Below are 18730 nucleotides of genomic sequence, written 5' to 3' on the forward strand. Positions count from 1 at the left end.
GCCTTCGGCCCAGAGCATGATCCTGGAGTCCCAGGATCGAGTCCCACATCGGGGTTCTGCATGGAGCCTGCTTCTCCCTCTGCCTGCGTCTCTGCCTCTCTCCCTGTCTCTCGTGAATAATAAAATCTTTAAAAGAAATAAAAAATAAAAAATGTTCTTATTGAAAAAAATAGTAACTTTAATTGAGGGTACTCATTTAAAATAAACCATATCAGGCTCTCTGCTCCTCCCCGTTCCACAGACAGCCGCATCTTCTGGTGCAATGCTAGCTGCGTCCCTGAGACACGATGGTGAAGATCAGACTGAACAGATTTGGCCGTATTGGGAACCTCATCACCAGGGCTGCTTTTAACTCTGGCAAAGTGGATATTGTTGCCATCAAGGACCCCTTCATTGACCTCAACTACATGGTGTACATGGTCCAGTATGATTCTACCCACGACAAATTCCACGGCACAGTCAAGGCTGAGAATGGGAAACTTGTCATCAATGGGAAGTCCATCTCCATCTTCCAGGAGTGAGATCCCACCAACATCAAATGGGGTGATGCTGGTGCTGAGTATATTGTGGAGCCCACTAGAGTCTTCATCCCCATGGAAAAGGCTGGGGCTCACTTGAAGGGCGGGGCCAAGAGGGTCATCATCTCTGCTCCTTCTGCTGATGCCCCCACATTTGTGATGGGCATGAACCATGAGAACAACTTCCTCAAGATTGTCAGCAATGCCTCCTGAACCACCAACTGCTTGGCTCCTCTGGCCAACGTCATCCATGACTACTTCGGCATCATGGAAGGCCTCATGACCACCGTCCATGCCATCACTGCCACCCAGAACACTGTGGACGGCCCCTCTGGGCAGCTGTGGTGTGACTGCCAAGGGGCTGCCCAGAACATCATCCCTGCTTCCACTGGCGCCGCCAAGGCTGTGGGCAAGGTCATCCCTGAGCCGAATGGGAAGCTCACTGGCATGGCCTTCCATGTCCCCACCCCCAACGTGTCAGCTGTGAATCTGACATGCCCCCTGGAGAAAGCTGCCAAATGTGACGACATCAAGAAGGTGGTGAAGCAGGCACTGGAAGGCCCCCTCAAGGGCATCCTGGGCTACACTGAGAACCAGGTTGTCTCCTGTGACTTCAACAGTGACAGCCACTCTTCCACCTTCAACACTGGGGCTGGCATTGCCCTCAATGACCACTTCATCAAGCTCACTTCCTGGTATGACAATGAATTCTACAGCAACCGGGTGGTGGACCTCATGGTCCACATGGCCTCCAAGGAGTAAGAGCCTCCTGGACCACCAGCCCCAGCAAGAACAAGAGAAAGAGAGAGGCCCTCAGCTGCTGGGGAGTCCCTGCCCCAACTTAATCCCCCAACATACTGAGAATCTCCTGACCTCCAGTTTACATCCCAGACCCAGGAAGGGAAGGGGCTTGGGGAGCCCTACCTTGTCATGTACCATCAATAAAGTATACTGTACCCAGCTAAAAATAAATAAATAAATAAATAAATAAATAAATAAATAAATAAATAAATAAATAAAATAAAGGAAATAAAATAAAATAAAATAAACCATATCAGAGGGGAGGTAGATAGGAGAGAGAGAGGTAAAATAAGTGAAGGGAATTAAGAGTACATTTATGATGAGCACTGAGTAATGATGTACAAAATTACTGAATCACTATATTGTACACCTGAAACTAATATAATACTGTATGTTAATTATAGTGGAATTAAAATAACTTAATAACATTTTTTTAAAATTTTTTTAAATTTATTTTTTATTGGTGTTCAATTTACCAACATACAGAATAACCCCCAGTGCCCGTCAACCATTCACTCCCATCCCCCGCCCTCCTCCCCTTCTACCACCCCTAGTTCGTTTCCCAGAGTTAGGAGTCTTTATGTTCTGTCTCCCTTTCTGATATTTCCCACACATTTCCTCTCCCTTCCCTTATATTCCCTTTCACTATTATTTATATTCCCCAAATGAATGAGAACATATAATATTTGTCCTTCTCCGATTGACTTACTTCACTCAGCAATAAAAATATTTTTAAATGTAAATAAAACTCCCAATGAATAAATGTAAAATTTTAATTTTTTTAATCTTATAATCACTTAAACATACTACATGACTGAAAAAGGTTTATTAGAGTCTACTGTTTGTTTTGTAGGCTCTATACCCAATATGGAGCCCAATGCAGGGCTTGAACTCATGACCCTGAGATTAAGACCCAAGCTGAGATCAAGAGTTAATCACAACCAACTAAGCCACCCAGGCACCTCTATTAAGAGTCTATTCTTGGGGCACCTGGGTGGCTCAGTGGTTGAGCATCTGCCTTTGACTCAGGTCATGATCTTGGGGCCCGGGGATCAAGTTCCACATCACGCTCCCCACAGGGAGCCTGCTTCTCCCTCTGCCTATGTCTCTGTCTCTCTGTCTCTTTCACGAATAAATAAAATCTTTTTAAAAAAAATCTATTCTTATACTCACCAGTCTTTACTACAAACATCCAAGGTTAGTATCAATCTTACATATTCTCCATCTGCAACCTCATAAATTGCTTCCCAATGTTTATTACTAAAATTTTTCTCATGAAATCATTTAAAGTTCATCTCTCTTGTTCTATACACAGTAGAAAGCTTAACAAGTATCCAAACCCTTTCAAAAATCACTCTCCAGTTATTTCACTTGCCAAAAAATGTAAGAAAATATTAAAACTGAAAGAAATGTTTGCATGTATACCTAATCTTTCAGATGGGCAAGAAAACTGAGGCCCAACAAAGTCAACTGCCTTGTGGAAAGCCACATGACTGGTACTGGCCAAAGGGGGACTCAATTACAAGTCTCCCCAACTCCTTATCAGTCTACTACTTTTTGCCAAAATACTTAAATGTTAAGTAAAATATCCAAAATTAGTATAACAGTCTATCAGAAAATTACAGTCATGCTACTGATATACTCATTCTAAAACCAACAACCAATCTTCAATTAAAGACAGCATCAAATGATAATTCTATTTTCTGCTGGTTAACATCTACCATCCTCCAGTAAGGAGCTGTGGAAACATTTGGAATAATAGTTTCCAACTTTTCTCAACTACAGCACACTAAATATATACAAACCACATTCCCTCAGAAGAACCCAGGTTTACAGCCAGTTCGCAAGTGAGTTTGCACCTCAAGTAAACAAATCAGAATACTAATTAGTATTCTATTGAATTAACCCGTAATTTGTTCTTGTTAATTTACTTATTCAATTTTTTTTAAAGAGTAGCTTCTATCTTTTTTTTTTAATTTTTATTTATTATTTATGATAGTCACACAGAGAGAGAGAGAGAGGCAGAGATACAGGCAGAGGGAGAAACAGGCTCCATGCACCGGGAGCCCAACGTGGGATTGGACGGGTCTCCAGGATTGCACCCTGGGCCAAAGGCAGGCGCCAAACCGCTGCACCACCCAGGGATCCCTACTTATTCAATTTTAAAGGGTGATTTCTTCATTAAAGTGAGGTACTTTACTGTGAATAAAGCATTACTTAAGAGATCTTCATACCTGGGTGTGTTACAATACCATAGTGAGAAATGTAAGTAAATTTATAAAATTATTTAATCAAGAAACACAAAAAACTTTATTGATGTAAACTTTAAAAATGTTTATTAGAGTTTTTATGTTCATCTACATGTATATTTCACATAATTGTGAAAAATGTACATAGTATTTGCTAGTTATGATTTAGCAAAATACAGACACACAAAAGGCCCTTAATAAATTTTTTGTTTAAATGAAATTTTTCTTTAAAATAGTATGAGTGTTAAAATATGCTCTTAGTATAGCACATAGCTAAGATGCCTGAGTTAATTATACTCCACTTCCACAGTTGATGAGCTATACACTCTTCAGCAAGCCACTTAAAGTCTTTTTACCTCAGTTTTTAATCTCTAAAGTAGGCATAAAATAGTACCTACCTCATTCTGTAGGGATTTAAATTAAGAACAGATTTCCAGCAAATCAGACAATGCATAATACATCTCACATATGTTAATTTCATCATCATTATTAAAATCCTTACTGAGTGCCTCATACTGGAAAGTGAGGAAGAAAGAAGGAAAAAGAGTATCCACATAAGCTTAAAACATCTCAAAAAAACTAGAAGGAGACTGACATGACTAATGTATAAGGATTCAAAAGAACAATGACTCCATTTGAAAGAGGAGGCAAAGGCCAGACCACAAGTAGCACTGTTAGCGATGTTACAGATTTTCAGCTTTCTCTTGAGAGCAATATGAAGCCATTAAAAGACTGAAAGCAAAAGAGATCATCCCAACTTCCACACAGAGAACAAATTACAGGTAAACAAGAATATAAGTGGGGAGACCAGAGAGGAATCTACGATGCAGGAGAGTGGTATAGATTCAACCATGGTGGCTGACTAGACCAGCAGTATCCAGATGGGATATGAGAAAACTTTCTAAGGGGTATGCAAGCATTGACCTTAAAGAAATCAATTTACAGACTCCTGCCTTCCAATTGTACTAATTCACTAAAATTTCCCCAAAAAAGCATTTTAATTCCAAATAACCCTCTTCCTCTCTCCTTTACAAAAAACAAGGTCAATAAAGCAAATTAAGAGTCCAGAATGCTTCCTATATTTCTTTCATTCATCCTAGAGAAATTTATGGGGCATATCTCATGTATCAGACACTATTCCAGGAGATTGTAATATATAAAAATCGCTACCCTCTTAGCACTTAACATGGAGTGAGAGGAAAAACAATAGACATTTAAAAATCTCAGACGTTATATCTGAATAAAGATCTGGAGGAGATGGAAGAGTCTTCTGGATCTCTGGGAGAGCATTCCAGATCACTTAGAGGATTCTCATAAGTTAATTTCAGTATGTATCTAACAATAAAAAATAAGAATTTTAAAAATTAACAATACCTTCAACAATTCTATCATCAATATCTTGACCTGTTCCATAGGATTCAGTCAGATATCTGTTTAAAATATAGGATAAAAAATTTACATGACAATAATATTGTACACATTACAGTTATAACTTTAATATTATTTAATACATGAAAATTTAAACCTGGATCATCACTGAAACTATTCATTTAAAATTTACAAATTTATATATTTTTTTGAGATTTATTTATTTGAGAGAGAGAAAAAGAGAAAATGTAAGCAGGGGAGGGACAGAGGGAAAGGAAGAGAAAGAATCCTCAAGAAGACTCCCTGCTGAGCATGGAGCCTGATGCCAAGTGGCAAAGAGAATCTTAAACAGGCTCCATGCTCAGTGAGGAGCCTGACTTGGGGCTCGATCTCACAACCCTGAGCTGATCCAAACCTGAGCTGAAATCAAGAGCTGGGTGCTTAACCAACTGAGCCCCCCAGGTGCCCATTACAGTTTTTTAAACATTTAAAATTCTATTTGGATTACCTTGAACAGCTAAATCAGCATCATTTTAAAAACTGTTTTTCGAAATACTCTGACTTTAACCAACTATTTGGTTTTAAATATGCCACACATTTCACACAGGAATATGTATCTTCTACCTAAGATTCCAAAGTCTTCTGTGATAGGATATTAATTCAATCTTTATGGTTAGAGCAAATAAAGTAATCTGCCACTGAACAATAGGAAGTCACCACTCTTTGTGTTGTTTCAGCTAAAGATTAAACATGATGGAACAACTATTTTCCTGGAACATTTCAAAACAAAAAGTAATCTTTGACTTACAATTTAAGTGTGTATTATAAGTTTACAGTTTCTAAGTTATTCATTTTTAAAGATGTATATAAACCACAGACTCAACATATGACTCTTACATACAAAAGAAAAAGACACTGAATTGCTTAGAATTCCCGGAGTATTAGGAAGTACTCATAAATAAATAAAAAAAAAATTTAAAAAAAAAAAAAAAAAAGGGGGATCCCTGGGTGGCGCAGCGGTTTGGCGCCTGCCTTTGGCCCAGGGCGCGATCCTGGAGACCCGGGATCGAGTCCCACATCGGGCTCCCGGTGCATGGAGCCTGCTTCTCCCTCCGCCTGTGTCTCTGCCTCTCTCTCTCTCTCTGTGACTATCATAAATAAATAAAAAAAAAATTTAAAAAAAAAAAAAAAAAAAAAAAGGAAGTACTCATTTAACCAAAATTGCATATACATAATAGACAATAACAAACTTCTAAATTATTTCATACAAATAACTGAATAGTATACATCTGCATAAAAAAATAGCAAATTTTCAAGGGACCCAGCAGCAATTAATTGATTAAGACTGTAATACAAGGGATCCCTGGGTGGCGCAGCGGTTTAGTGCCTGCCTTTGGCCCAGGGCGAGATCCTGGAGACCCGGGATCGAATCCCACGTCGGGCTCCCGGTGCATGGAGCCTGCTTCTCCCTCTGCCTATGTCTCTGCCTCTCTCTCTCTCTCTCTGTTTGTGTGACTATCATAAATTTAAAAAAAAAAAAAAAGACTGTAATACAGTGGGAATAACACTGGTGAGAATTCAGAATGCACTGGTCCTAGCAGTAGCTTCGACACTAGATTTAACATCCCTAAGTATATAAACTGTAGGAACTAAACTAATGAGTTCTATGGTTCCTTCCATATTTGTAATGCAATGATTCTAAACAATGTGTAGAGTTTAATTTGATGGCAACAAAGGGGATACACTGAGAAGAGGGTTATGGGGAGACAGAAATAAAAAAGCTGTCATAAGCTTAAGGTAAAAAAAAAATGGTGTCAACCACACTAATAGCAGGAATACTGAGAAGAGGATGTAAAGGTTGAATTTTGAAGGATCATTTCTAGATTTCCCTTTGCATAACCAGCATGGGTCTCCTTTAGGATCCCCATAAGAGCATGTCAGAGCTAGTTTTCAATAATCTATGGCTTAGCTACCACATAAGGTGTCTGTTTTTAAAAGGGATAGAACCTACCATTTCAAACTATGTCATAAAGTTTACAAGAGGCACCTGGCTGGCTCAGTCAGTAGAGCATGCAACTCTTGATCTCAGGGTTGTGAGTCCAAGTCTCATGTTGGATGTAGATCTTATTTAAAATAAAATCTTTAGGGGCACACCTGGGTGGCTTAGTCAATTAATCTGACTCTTGATTTTTAGCCCAGTCATGATCTCAGGGTGTGAGATCAAGCCCTGCATCAGGATCTATGCTGGGTGTAGAGCCTGCTTAAGATTCTCTCTCCTTTTGCCCCTCCCCACCTCTCCCTCTCTAAAAGAATAATAACAATAAATTTAAAAATAAAACCATTTTAAAAATACAATAAAGTATGCAAAAGTATACAAAAGTCAACCTGTTCAACCAAAGAGGTATTTGTATCTCTTTGTTAATAACATGTTCATAGCAGCACTATTCCCAACAGCCAAGATCTGGAAGCAACCAAAGTGCCCACTGATGAATGAATGGGTAAACAAAATGTGGTATATATACATAATGGAATATTATTCAGCCTTAAAAAGGAAATTGTGACACATGATACAACATGGATAAAACTTAAGGATATTATGCTAAGTGAGATAAGCAGTCACAGAAAGACAATTACTGTATGATTTACTATATGAGGTATCTAGAATAGTCAAAATTACAGAAGCAGAAAGCAAAAGGATAGTTGCCAGAGGCTGGGACAAGAGAAAATGGAGTTGTTTAACACAGAATTTCAGTTTTGTGAGATAAAAAGTTCTGGAGATTGGCTGAAAAAACTATTAATATACTTAATACTACTGAACTGTACACTGAGAAATGCTTAAACTGGTAAGTGTTATTTTATATATTTTTTACCAAAAAAAGAAAAGAATCAACCTGTTCAAAATATTCCAGGTTAGCTAAAAACTCCTCACCTTAGAACAAATTTTGTATTTTCTGTTTTGCCAGCTCCTGATTCTCCAGATACGATGATAGACTGACTCATCTTGAGTACCTTCATATCTCGAAAAGCCTTATCAGCTACGGTCAAAGTAACACATTAATGATAAATGGTGTACTAAATACAAATTTACTAAATGATACAAATGATAGTTGTTTTAATCAAAAAGCACCTGCTCTCAAAGAAATTATAAATGTGTATTTACAATTAGTAACATTTTAAAATAAAATCACTCCAAGTGTTCAAAACACCTCTAGAAGTTTTATTTTAAATGTCCTATCTTATTACTCTGACAGCTAAGTAATATGAAATTCCAATAAACAACTCTTATATTTGTACTAGAGTATCTTCATATTATGACCTATGGCTCAATTCTTCCTAATTCCAGAGCAGATCTTAAACAAAAAAAAAAAAAAAGCTCAGTACACATAACTAATGAAGGCCCCAGAGAAAAGTAAGCAACAGCTACCAATTAAGAAATCTGGAAACCAAAAATTCTGCTGGAGGAAAAAATTCATAATTGCAAAATCAGTGTAGTAGTATTACAAAGACAAGTTGAGCACAATTTAATTGTGGAAGTGGTCTCATATTAAAACAATTTTAATTCAAAATTAGGTCTAACCAATTTAATCCTAGAAGACTATTTCCCATTTCAGACATGTGCTACCCATACAAATGGGTAGAAGGCTTTGCAAATGGCTTTTACTCTATTGGACCAAATGGAGACTACATGCAAGAATGTACCTATCCTTCTGACCAGGGGCTACAACAGGGAGAAAATTTATCAGTAATCTGTTCTACTGACTTTCATAATATCATTCTAGACATTTTCTTAGCAGTAAACAACTAAAAATAAAAGTCAGAGTATTTACATTTTAAATAAGTGATTTCTCTCCAGAGATGAGCTGGGTCATATTCAGGTTCAAAGAATTTTGTGCCATTTTGCTAGCTGACAGAAAACATACTAATGCTCATTAGAGCATCTCAGAACCGAAAGTCAATCTGCTATTGCACTGGATTTGGCCGATATATTCACTCTGCCTAGTATATAAGTCAGCCAAATTGGGAAGTGAAGCCTGGTTTGGTCAAAACGTAGGCAAGAAAAGAAAGCGCAAGGAGAAACAGACTGCCCTAAGAACTACTACCAAAATATGTCGTCATTTAACTTCTGGCTATGTTTGGATCCAGAGGGTTATGGTGGGGGTGTCTGTGTCAAAACACACATCTCTGTGTTCCTCAAAGCTAAAGTCCTTCAAGATGAGAGAAAAGCTGAGAGAGGCAAAGACCCCTGTCTTTCCACAGATTCCCTAGAGATATGAAGCATATACCATTTCCAATTCTTAACATTTATAAAGCCCTGATGCAAGTAAAGGCAGGGAAGATGTCTGCTCTTACAGCTCATATCTAGCCCTAGTAAAACACTCACAAGTGATGACCTGGATAACAATGGAAGGCCTGGGCCTCAAAGCTATGAAGGAGGACACTTTTAAGATGAAACTGATCCTGTCAAGGAGTCAAAAAGAACCATTAGGTCAGCTTTTATTACATCCTACTTTCAACTGGGTAGACATACTTAAAAGAACACAGACAAATTTAACATTTCCTACTTTCAACTGGGTAAACATAATTAAAAGAACACAGACAAATTTAAAAAAAATAATGACATACATTATTATACCCCGTCCTGTGTAAGATACACAACCCTAAATAATGGTGATACATTCAATATGTATAAAGGTCCACCAAAATACATATTCAACTCATGGTATCTTTTATTAATCCAAAAGAAAAACAGTAAATTTGTACAGTATAAGGGGAAAAAAAAAACAATGAAATTACTTACCAATTGCAAAGACATGTGGTGGCATTGTTCCAAGGGATTTTCCTTGATATGACTTTATTGTTTCTGAACTATATATTTTAGGTATGTCAAAGTAGGGGTTCACTGCAATCAGAATGTTGGCGACATATGTCTAAACAGAAAAAGCATAAACATAAAACTTTCCAATTACTATTTTCATTTAAAACCAAACAAGGCGGGCAGCCCCAGTGGCGCAGCGGTTTAGCACTGCCTGCAGCCCAGGGCATGATCCTGGAGACCCTGGATCGAGTCCCATGTCAGGCTCTCTGCATGGAGCCTGCTTCTTCCTCTGCCTGTGTCTCTGCCTCTCTCTCTCTCTCTCTCTCTCTCTCTCTCTCTCTCTCTCTGCATCTCTATGAATAAATAAAATCTTTTTAAAAAATGGCTTAAAAAATAATAATAAAATAAAACCAAACAAGGCTCCCAGGAGAAAGAAAATACAGCAAATAGACACCTTTAATTCTGTATATAAATTAGGACTTCCAAATCTGTATTTCTAGCCCTAAACGTACCTTCTACAGGACCCATATTTCTCTCTTTTTTAAAAAATATTTTATTTATTTATTCATGAGAGATACAGAGAGAGAGAGAGGCAGAGACACAGGCAGAGGGAGAAGCAGGCTCCATGCAGGGAGCCCAACATGGGACTCAATCCCAGATCTCCAGGATCATACCCCAGGCTGAAGGCAGCACTAAACCGCTAAGCCACTGGGGCTGCCCCTCTCTAACTCTTAATATTTTCATCTTCTCATCTATACACATCTCAAATTTAGAACACCCAAAATTATCTTTCTTGTACCCTTTTTGCCTCAAAGAGAACATTCTCCACCCATATGCTCCTCCCCTTCTCCAGGTTCATGGCATTACCACCAAGCCACCACAGACAGTGAGACAGAGGCTGAGTCTAAGCCTCTAATTCAATCAGCCTTCTTCTGTTGACTCTACTTAAGAAATCTACTCTCCAACTTCTATTCCTACAGCTTGAGTCTTGGTCTTTATATTCCTCACTTGGACTTACTTTATTTACACCGCTACCAAAGAGCTTAATAAAGCTCATAGGATGCTTAGGCCAATCTCTATCACTGAAAGGCAAGGATTAATGTAGTGCTCTAGTGACCACTTGGTCCCAGATTTTGAAAAACAACATATGCTTACCATTGCCTAGAATACTGACAGGCTTAATGAGCAACTTAAGATTGCTTTTAACTCTGGAATTTAACTGTGGCTCTAAAAGACCAGAAAAATGCACCAATAGGATTTATAAAATTCCTTGTGGGTAGAAAAAGAGTTGCGGTTTAGCAATTAGTTGTGGTTTACTGGCCGAACTAGTGCAGACAGAACCATACTTTTCTCTTTTCTGCTTCTAGTCGTAGAAGGGAAATGATGCGGAAACCCTGAACTCTCAGACTACTAATCTAAAATTCAATGAATGTTCTCAAACATGTTTACAGCAGTGGTGTAAAAAATTTTTCATTTCCAGGTGATAATCTTTCCTTGGGAGATTTTAGTAACCAATAAAAATGTTAAATGTGAGTCAGCTATTGTTCTACTCAAATTCTTTTTTCTTTCTTTTTTTTTTTTTTTTTTTTTTTTTGGTTCTACTCAAATTCTAAGGAAGAACAGTGATAATTCTGGTTGATGAGAAATAGAAAAAAATCAAATTTAAACTCTTATTCCAAACTGCTTCCATTCTTCCAAACGTTATAGTAATAATTACTATTAGTCACATATTACTGATTTTTAATGGTTTTATAACTAAAAGACATAATTGACTAGGAAAAAAATATACCAATCATGGCCTCAGATAACTTTGAAAAAACTAGTTTTCCAAAAAGAAGATGATGATTCCAAAGAGCCACTATCTAACAGCTCATGTGCCCAACTGCATACATATCTTAAGAAAAGAAAGGTCAAAAAAGCTAGGAATAACCCTAAAATACTCCAGGAAGATATAGACATTATACATGAAAAACAAAAACTTAAATTTCATAAATGGATAATTTTTTTCTATCAATCATGCAATTTAGAAGACTTGTACATCAACTAAATGTGGAAAAAAGACAATTTTTTTGGAAACATAACTAATATGCATTTAAAACCTTCAGTTATTAATGGTCACAGTCAGCAATCACTGCAACACAGGAAACTTAGCAAAAGACCAATATATCCCAAATAAAAATAAAGTATCTCAGTTCCTAAAAAGTATAATCTTTCCTGTAATAGTAAAAATTTTCCAAACTTCTAGAAAAAATATTAAAACAATTAAAATTTTCTCAAATAAATACGACTGTTCTATCACCAAGTAATATAAGACATGTACAGAAAAAATCGTGACCATTTCTACTTGAAAGTTGATGCTTCCTGGTTAGATCCAAATCAACTTTTAATGACTTATTACAAGTTCAACTGTTTTAACGAATTTTAAAAATCTGTATTATTTCGGTAACTAACACAGCATTTAGCATACATCAGATGCCCAGTATTAGTCTGCTGAGTGAATTTTGCTTCTAAATATATTTCTAATCAAAAACTGCCATATATCAACCGAAATATATTCTCTGTTAAGTCACTTTTGAAAAAAATCAAAGAAGAAAGTGAAGACTAATATTGTATACAATTAAAAGACAGCAAGTAAACTCTTATGAAAAAAGACTAGTTCTATTTCCCAGCTGTCACTATTTGGACAGATGGCAAAGACTAAAGGTAATTTAGTCAGAATTAAGTGAGTATAATTAGGCAAATTGATAGTGATATAAAAGATTAAGACTGCTATTTGATCTGGGAAGAGTCAAAGAAGCCATGTGTTTTCTTCTTTCAAAAATAATGGAGTCCTATCTTTATAACAGGAGAACTACAGTGGGTAATTTATCTCCAGCCAACAAAGGAATCTACAACTAGGCCATATATTAGAATAAAACCTCATACATGCCCAATGAATAATTATAATTAAAACATACTAGCCAAGTATCCATCTGACCATTGTGGTATAAACCCTAACTGACATTAAAAGGACTTTCTTTCATTTTTTAATATTCTGATTTTTTTAAGCAAGTTATCTAGAATTTAATGAAATACTGCAACTATGTAGGCTCTATTTCCAGTGTTCTGGAAATTTTCTCAGATAACTGCTTTCTATTTTAATTGACATTTCTTTGTCATCAAAGTTTTTATTTCAATATATATTCTTTATAAGTAACCTTAATTTTTTTGCAGAACAATGTGGAAAGTGAATTAACTGAAATATCTGTAGACATATACCAAAGACAAGAAATCAAAATCCCAAATAACTAGTGTTTTTTGAAACAATCCAATTGGACATTTTTAAGTCAGAAAGATATTAGATGATGCTCTAAATTCATTATTTCATTCCACAAATATTTATTAAGTGTTTACTAGGTACCATGCATGTTCTAAGCTCTGGAGTTAGAGCAGTAAACTAGAAAAGAATCCTTATCTTCAGGGAGGTCACACTCTATTCAAGAGGCTAAGATCAAATAAGATTTCCTGTTAAAAATTTCAAGCTTCACAAAGTCAAAAAGCAGCATGTAAAGCAATTATTCCACAAAAACCTAAGTCATATATAAAATACTTACATAAATTCTATCTTTACTGTATCGAACTTTGATATTATGAAGAAGAGTGGCTTCATTTAAATACATTAGTGAACCTGAAACATAAAATTTGCAAATCACTAAATATTTGAAGAAGAAAAGTAAAATAAAACAATACTACTATCTTAATCTGAATCACTTTGATCCAAGCTAAAATCCACCTGCTAGGTTAGATTTAATTCCATCTTTTAAAATTTTGGTACATGTAAAACCTCAAAAGCCAATTTAAAATATACCCAGTTTACATTTGTGTTACAGTGATATTTTTAAACAACAAATTTCCAAACAGGTGAGTATATCTAACGAGTACCAGGTGAGTACACATTAATGAAAGCTGGTTGAAAAACAATACAATTCAAGTGGAAAGTAGTATTTCAGAGAGCATTGATTTTAATATACTTTCAATACAACAAAGTGATTATACTAATCAAATCAGATGCTCAGAATTTTACAGAAAAAGCAAAGAAAATTTGTGCTACTTTTTTTTTTTTTTTTTTTGGTTCTGAATGCTGTTCAGAAAAATATCCCATGAGACAAATTCTCTAGCAATTCTGGAAAGAAACTCTACATTTTTTTTTCTCAATCTCCTACACCTAATAATAGCTACCATTTGAAAGACTGTTAGAGGTCAGGCACTGCACCACATAATTTAAATATATCATCTCTAAACATGCAACATACACATTATCACTCTCATTTTACAGATGCAGAAGCTCTAAGAGGAGAGATAAATTGTCTACAGGTACACAGCTTCCTAACAGCACAGTCAGAATCTGAACTCAGATTCTCCCCGAGTCCCTGGCTCTCTCATTACTCCACTATTCCCCATTGTCCTACTCATGTATGAGGACCTTACAGGAATACTCAAAGGTGAACTCCAAAAGAAAAATCAACAAGGACAGAATACATTCCTTTCTCTTTTTTTTTCCTTAAGATTTTAAGAAATCTCTATACCCAATGTGGGGCTCAGAGCCACAACCCCGAGATCAAGAAATGCATGCTCTACTGACTAAACCAGCCAGGTTTTTTCTTTAAATGGAGAGTTTTTAATGTCAGATTATCATTAATGATACTCAAGCAACTGGACAGGATCCTTTAAATACTGCCAAATACGGGAGCAAGGATAGCTCAGTTGGTTGTGTCCAACTCTTGACTTCAGCTCAGGTCATGATCCCAGGGTCCTGAGATTGAGCCCCATGTGGAGTCCCACATTGGGTTACATGCTCAGCAGGGAGTCTGCTTCTCTCCCTCTCTCTTTCCCTCTGTCCCTGCTCCTGTTTGTGCGTTCTCTCTCTAAAATAAATAAATCCTTAAAAAATATATTGCCAAATAAAAAATGAAACTGCTTAACCTTGAAAATGTTATAAACCTTGAAAATAAACATGGCCTGGTCAACTGGATAGTTTTTTCCACCAAATATGCTAAGATAAAATACAATGTTCTAAAATCAATTTTGCAATTAGTACTTATACTTTTGTTACATGTTTGTTTCCTTTAAACAGTGATATTAAATGGGTCCTCCTGACTCAATTTCCAAATTACAGAACTACATATACAACTACAAAAGTGATCTGATTCTAGATGAGCTTCAAAATAACTCTCTCAAAACTGTTAACAAGAGATATTTAATATTTAGTTCAGGCCTCATAGTAAATTATAACCATTGCCCACATTTACACAACTGAGATAACACTAAAAGGACATTCAAGAGATTCTTTCACCAAACTGCAAATGTGAAACAATAATGAATTCAGGTCTTTTGAGCTCCTCCATTCACATGAACTTTGTATCAAAAGGCTACATTTCTTCTGAACCAGTGTAGTATACCTAGTAATATAACCACTAGTTTATTTTTTGGAAGGAAAGTTTCCTTTTCTGTCCTGAGAACTATTTTTTAACCTGATACTTACAATTATCTTCCACATCTTTTTTGCTGTCTTCTTCTGCAGGGAACACTTGGTTTATGAGAGCCAAAAATGTCTAACAAACAAAACAAAAGCTCATTAAACTAGAAGCTTATAAATAGTAAGAAAAATAAAGGAGCTTAATTGGCTGCATACCCTGGAATACTGGCAAAAGTATGCTCTTCATTAAAATACAATATAAGATCCTTCTGTTTAATAAGTCACTAACCCAAAAAGAGAATAATAACTTTACTCAAATATTACCCACTTTTATTTACATGAACATGAAATCAATAATGGAAATCAATTAAAAACATCCTATGCTCTAATGCCTTAGAATGAGACCAAATAAGAAGTATGTTAATATTAAATTTACATGGTATGTTCTTTAACAACTTTTTTTAAAATAACATTTTTAATGTTTGCATTAAAAGCAATTTTATTGTTTAAAAAAAAAGATAACATTGAATCAGATATACCAACAGAACAGATTAGTACTTAATGCTACTCTTTCAGTAAAACATATTAGACCCAAATTCCTGTATAGAAATGTATCGGGGGGATCCCTGGGTGGCTCAGCGGTTTGGAGCCTGCCTTCGGCCCAGGGCATGATCCTGGAGTCCTAGGATCGAGTCCCACATCGGGCTCCCTGCATGGAGCCTGCTTCTCCCTCTGTCTGTGTCTCTGTCTCTCTCTCTGTCTCTTGTGAATAAAAATAAATAAAATCTTCTAAAAAAATTTTAAAAAGAAGGAATGTATCAGAAATATAAACAGTATCCAAAACTATCTGGTCCATAATATTATAGATATCAATGAATAAGTCTGTATTTATTATGTTACTTAAATGCTATGGCAGAAACTCTAGAATTAAGATAGTATCTTGCAAGAGAGAATAAGTGATCTCAAATTACAAGCTAAAGGGTGTTAAATTTTATTCATGTCATTCTAACAGTTGCCTATGAATTTATACTTCTCAAACAATTACAATTACTTTTACTTTTGTGGGTGAAGTTTACATCCATTCCAAATAAAACTCTAAGGAAAAATGTTCAATTATTTTAAAATAATATCTATAGATCTACATATGTATATATATGCAAGAGTATAAAATAAGACTACTGCTATAGTTTTCAGAGTAAAATCCAAGCTGCTGGTACTACTTTAATTCAAAGTCACACACAAATTAGAAAACTGTTATGCTTAAAAACTCTGGAAGTTAATTATTTAGAACCCAGCCCAAATGTCCTTAATGTTATAAATGTGCAGAGGTTTATAATGTCACAGACGTCAGCCTTCTTTCACAGCTATGGCAAAGGGGGTAAGGACTCCCCAGACCTCAGGTTTGGGTTTTATCTTGTTAAGAGCCATGTCAAATATAAGAGGCTCCAGAAAGTCAAAAAATGGGGTAGCAGAAGACAACAAATTCCTAAAATGGGAAGATTAGGAGCAGGAGTAAAAGGCCAGTAATGAATCCTAAAAGACATTTTCTATCCCTCCTTCATCCCACAATTATCATCAGCCCTCATCATTCTCTCCCCTTTACTGCCTACTCAGTGGGAAAGAAAACTTGTTTCATTAAAGCAATTGTTTTCTCTTAGAGGGAGGATGTTTTTTCTCCTATCAAGAGAAGATCACATAACAAAGCACACATTGATCACCAGCAGTAAACATCTACTACACATCAAACATAGGACATCAAGCTCCAATGACAAAATGGACAAATAAAAGTCTCTGCATTTGAGAAGATTACAGACTAGCAGGGAGGGAGAGAGAAATGTAAACAAGTATCTCTGATAAAATATTACAGGAAGCTAAGAATTTTTACCACTCCTCCAAAAAAGTAATCAACAGTAAATTCTACTACATGGGAGGAGGAGGAAGAGATTGGGTATCTGTGGAAAAATTGATAAAGGAGGTGACCTCAATCAGTCTTAAGAGATAAATAGTATTTGCTAAACAAAAAGCTATGGAGAGTGGCAAATGGAACACTGTGAGCAAGGAACACTGTGAACAAAGCACCCAAAACCACCTGGCTCATGGTGAGGGCTTGATAAATACTGGAGAGGAAGAATGGTAGAAAAGGAGAAACAGACACATGAGAATAAGCATATGGTAGGAGTATGAGGAGGAGGAGATTGTTTATTGATAAAAGATAAGACTAGCAAAATAGGAAAAGAAAATGTAGACCCCTAAAATGCCATATATTTAGGGCTGTAGCCTGAAGTCCAGTCTGCTGCAAATATGGAACATGAAATCCATTTAAGGCTCAAGACTGCATTTTTAACAGCATAAAAGATAAAATAGAATGCATCACATGAGGTAAGGATGTTTCATTTATGAATATACATACACACAATGCACATACTTGTTAAAATATATAATCTATTTTTATAAATACACAAATACAATACACATATCAAATGCAATATAAAATCCATTTCTTACTATTGGTCATAATCAAAAAAATTTTTAAACCATTACTATCATCAAAGACATGTTCCTCACTAGAGCTCATAATTCCTTCTTCCACACTTCTACTATATCAGCAAACAGATCTACTTGACTTGTCCATCACTTTATGCACTTAATTCCTTAATATTTAAAAGATGATCTCTCTAACATGAATTACCTTAGCAAAACTGCTACTCTTATGGATCTTCTCAACTACATGGTTATTATGATGTTATAATTTATTAAGACCCTGATCAGACAGTGGGAGAAAAATTAAAATTAGAAGCAATTCCTGAGAACTTAACTTCCAAAACATTTTTATGGAAAGAAGTTTCTTAGTTTACAGAATTACCTACAAATCCATGAAGTTTTCATAACTCCACAAGTTAAATCTGAAGTGTTTTTATTGCTTCTATGTATGTACCTGATTAATACTAATAAGGCATAGTTGAAAGCACATTAAATATTTAAAATATGAAAAAGCATACACTCATAAATCAAGCTTCCTCTATGCCTGAATTGAATTATTTTGTCACCTGTGGATATAACAAATTATATTCAACAGAATATACCTAGAAAATAATACTTTTAATTTCACTGCAGCCTTCTGATTTACCGTGCCTATAAATTATGCTACACAAAAATGAAAAAAAACTTTGAAGGATAATGAAAGGCTCACTATATTTTTATCATCCCTAAATATGCTACTTTGGCATATTGATTATTTTGAATTAAATGCTCTTGAGAAACAGCAGGTACAAGAAAGCCATTCTCATCCTCCATTTATCCCTGAAATCAGGAGATAAAATTCCTATGTGAAAAGTGCCCTCCCTGTACCAGGAAGAAAGAAGACATTCTTATCACCAGAGAAAGGCAATCAAGGCCAAGAGAAATCTATACAAACTCTGTCATACTAATCTTATCTTCCTAATTATTTCACTACAATGTACTGACTCTAACCCAAACCCCTCCATCTTATCAATTCTTCACAAATTTATTATTTCTTTGTCAA

General features: G+C 35.8%; 1 protein-coding gene across 1 annotated transcript in view; it reads right to left on the bottom strand.

Annotated features, from left to right (window-relative positions):
• Nucleotides 1-18730, bottom strand: part of MYO6 (myosin VI) — a 146095-nt gene that overhangs the window by 72337 nt on the left and 55028 nt on the right. Inside the window, exons 3-7 of the mRNA XM_041742613.1 lie at nucleotides 15274-15343; nucleotides 13346-13419; nucleotides 9735-9864; nucleotides 7866-7971; nucleotides 4943-4998 (exon numbers count right to left, since the gene is read on the bottom strand). Coding sequence (XP_041598547.1) covers nucleotides 4943-4998; nucleotides 7866-7971; nucleotides 9735-9864; nucleotides 13346-13419; nucleotides 15274-15343 — 436 coding nt within the window. The remainder of the gene's footprint in view (nucleotides 1-4942; nucleotides 4999-7865; nucleotides 7972-9734; nucleotides 9865-13345; nucleotides 13420-15273; nucleotides 15344-18730) is intronic.

The sequence above is a fragment of the Vulpes lagopus genome, chromosome 1 (genome assembly GCF_018345385.1).
Source record: "Vulpes lagopus strain Blue_001 chromosome 1, ASM1834538v1, whole genome shotgun sequence".
NCBI lineage: Eukaryota > Metazoa > Chordata > Mammalia > Carnivora > Canidae > Vulpes > Vulpes lagopus.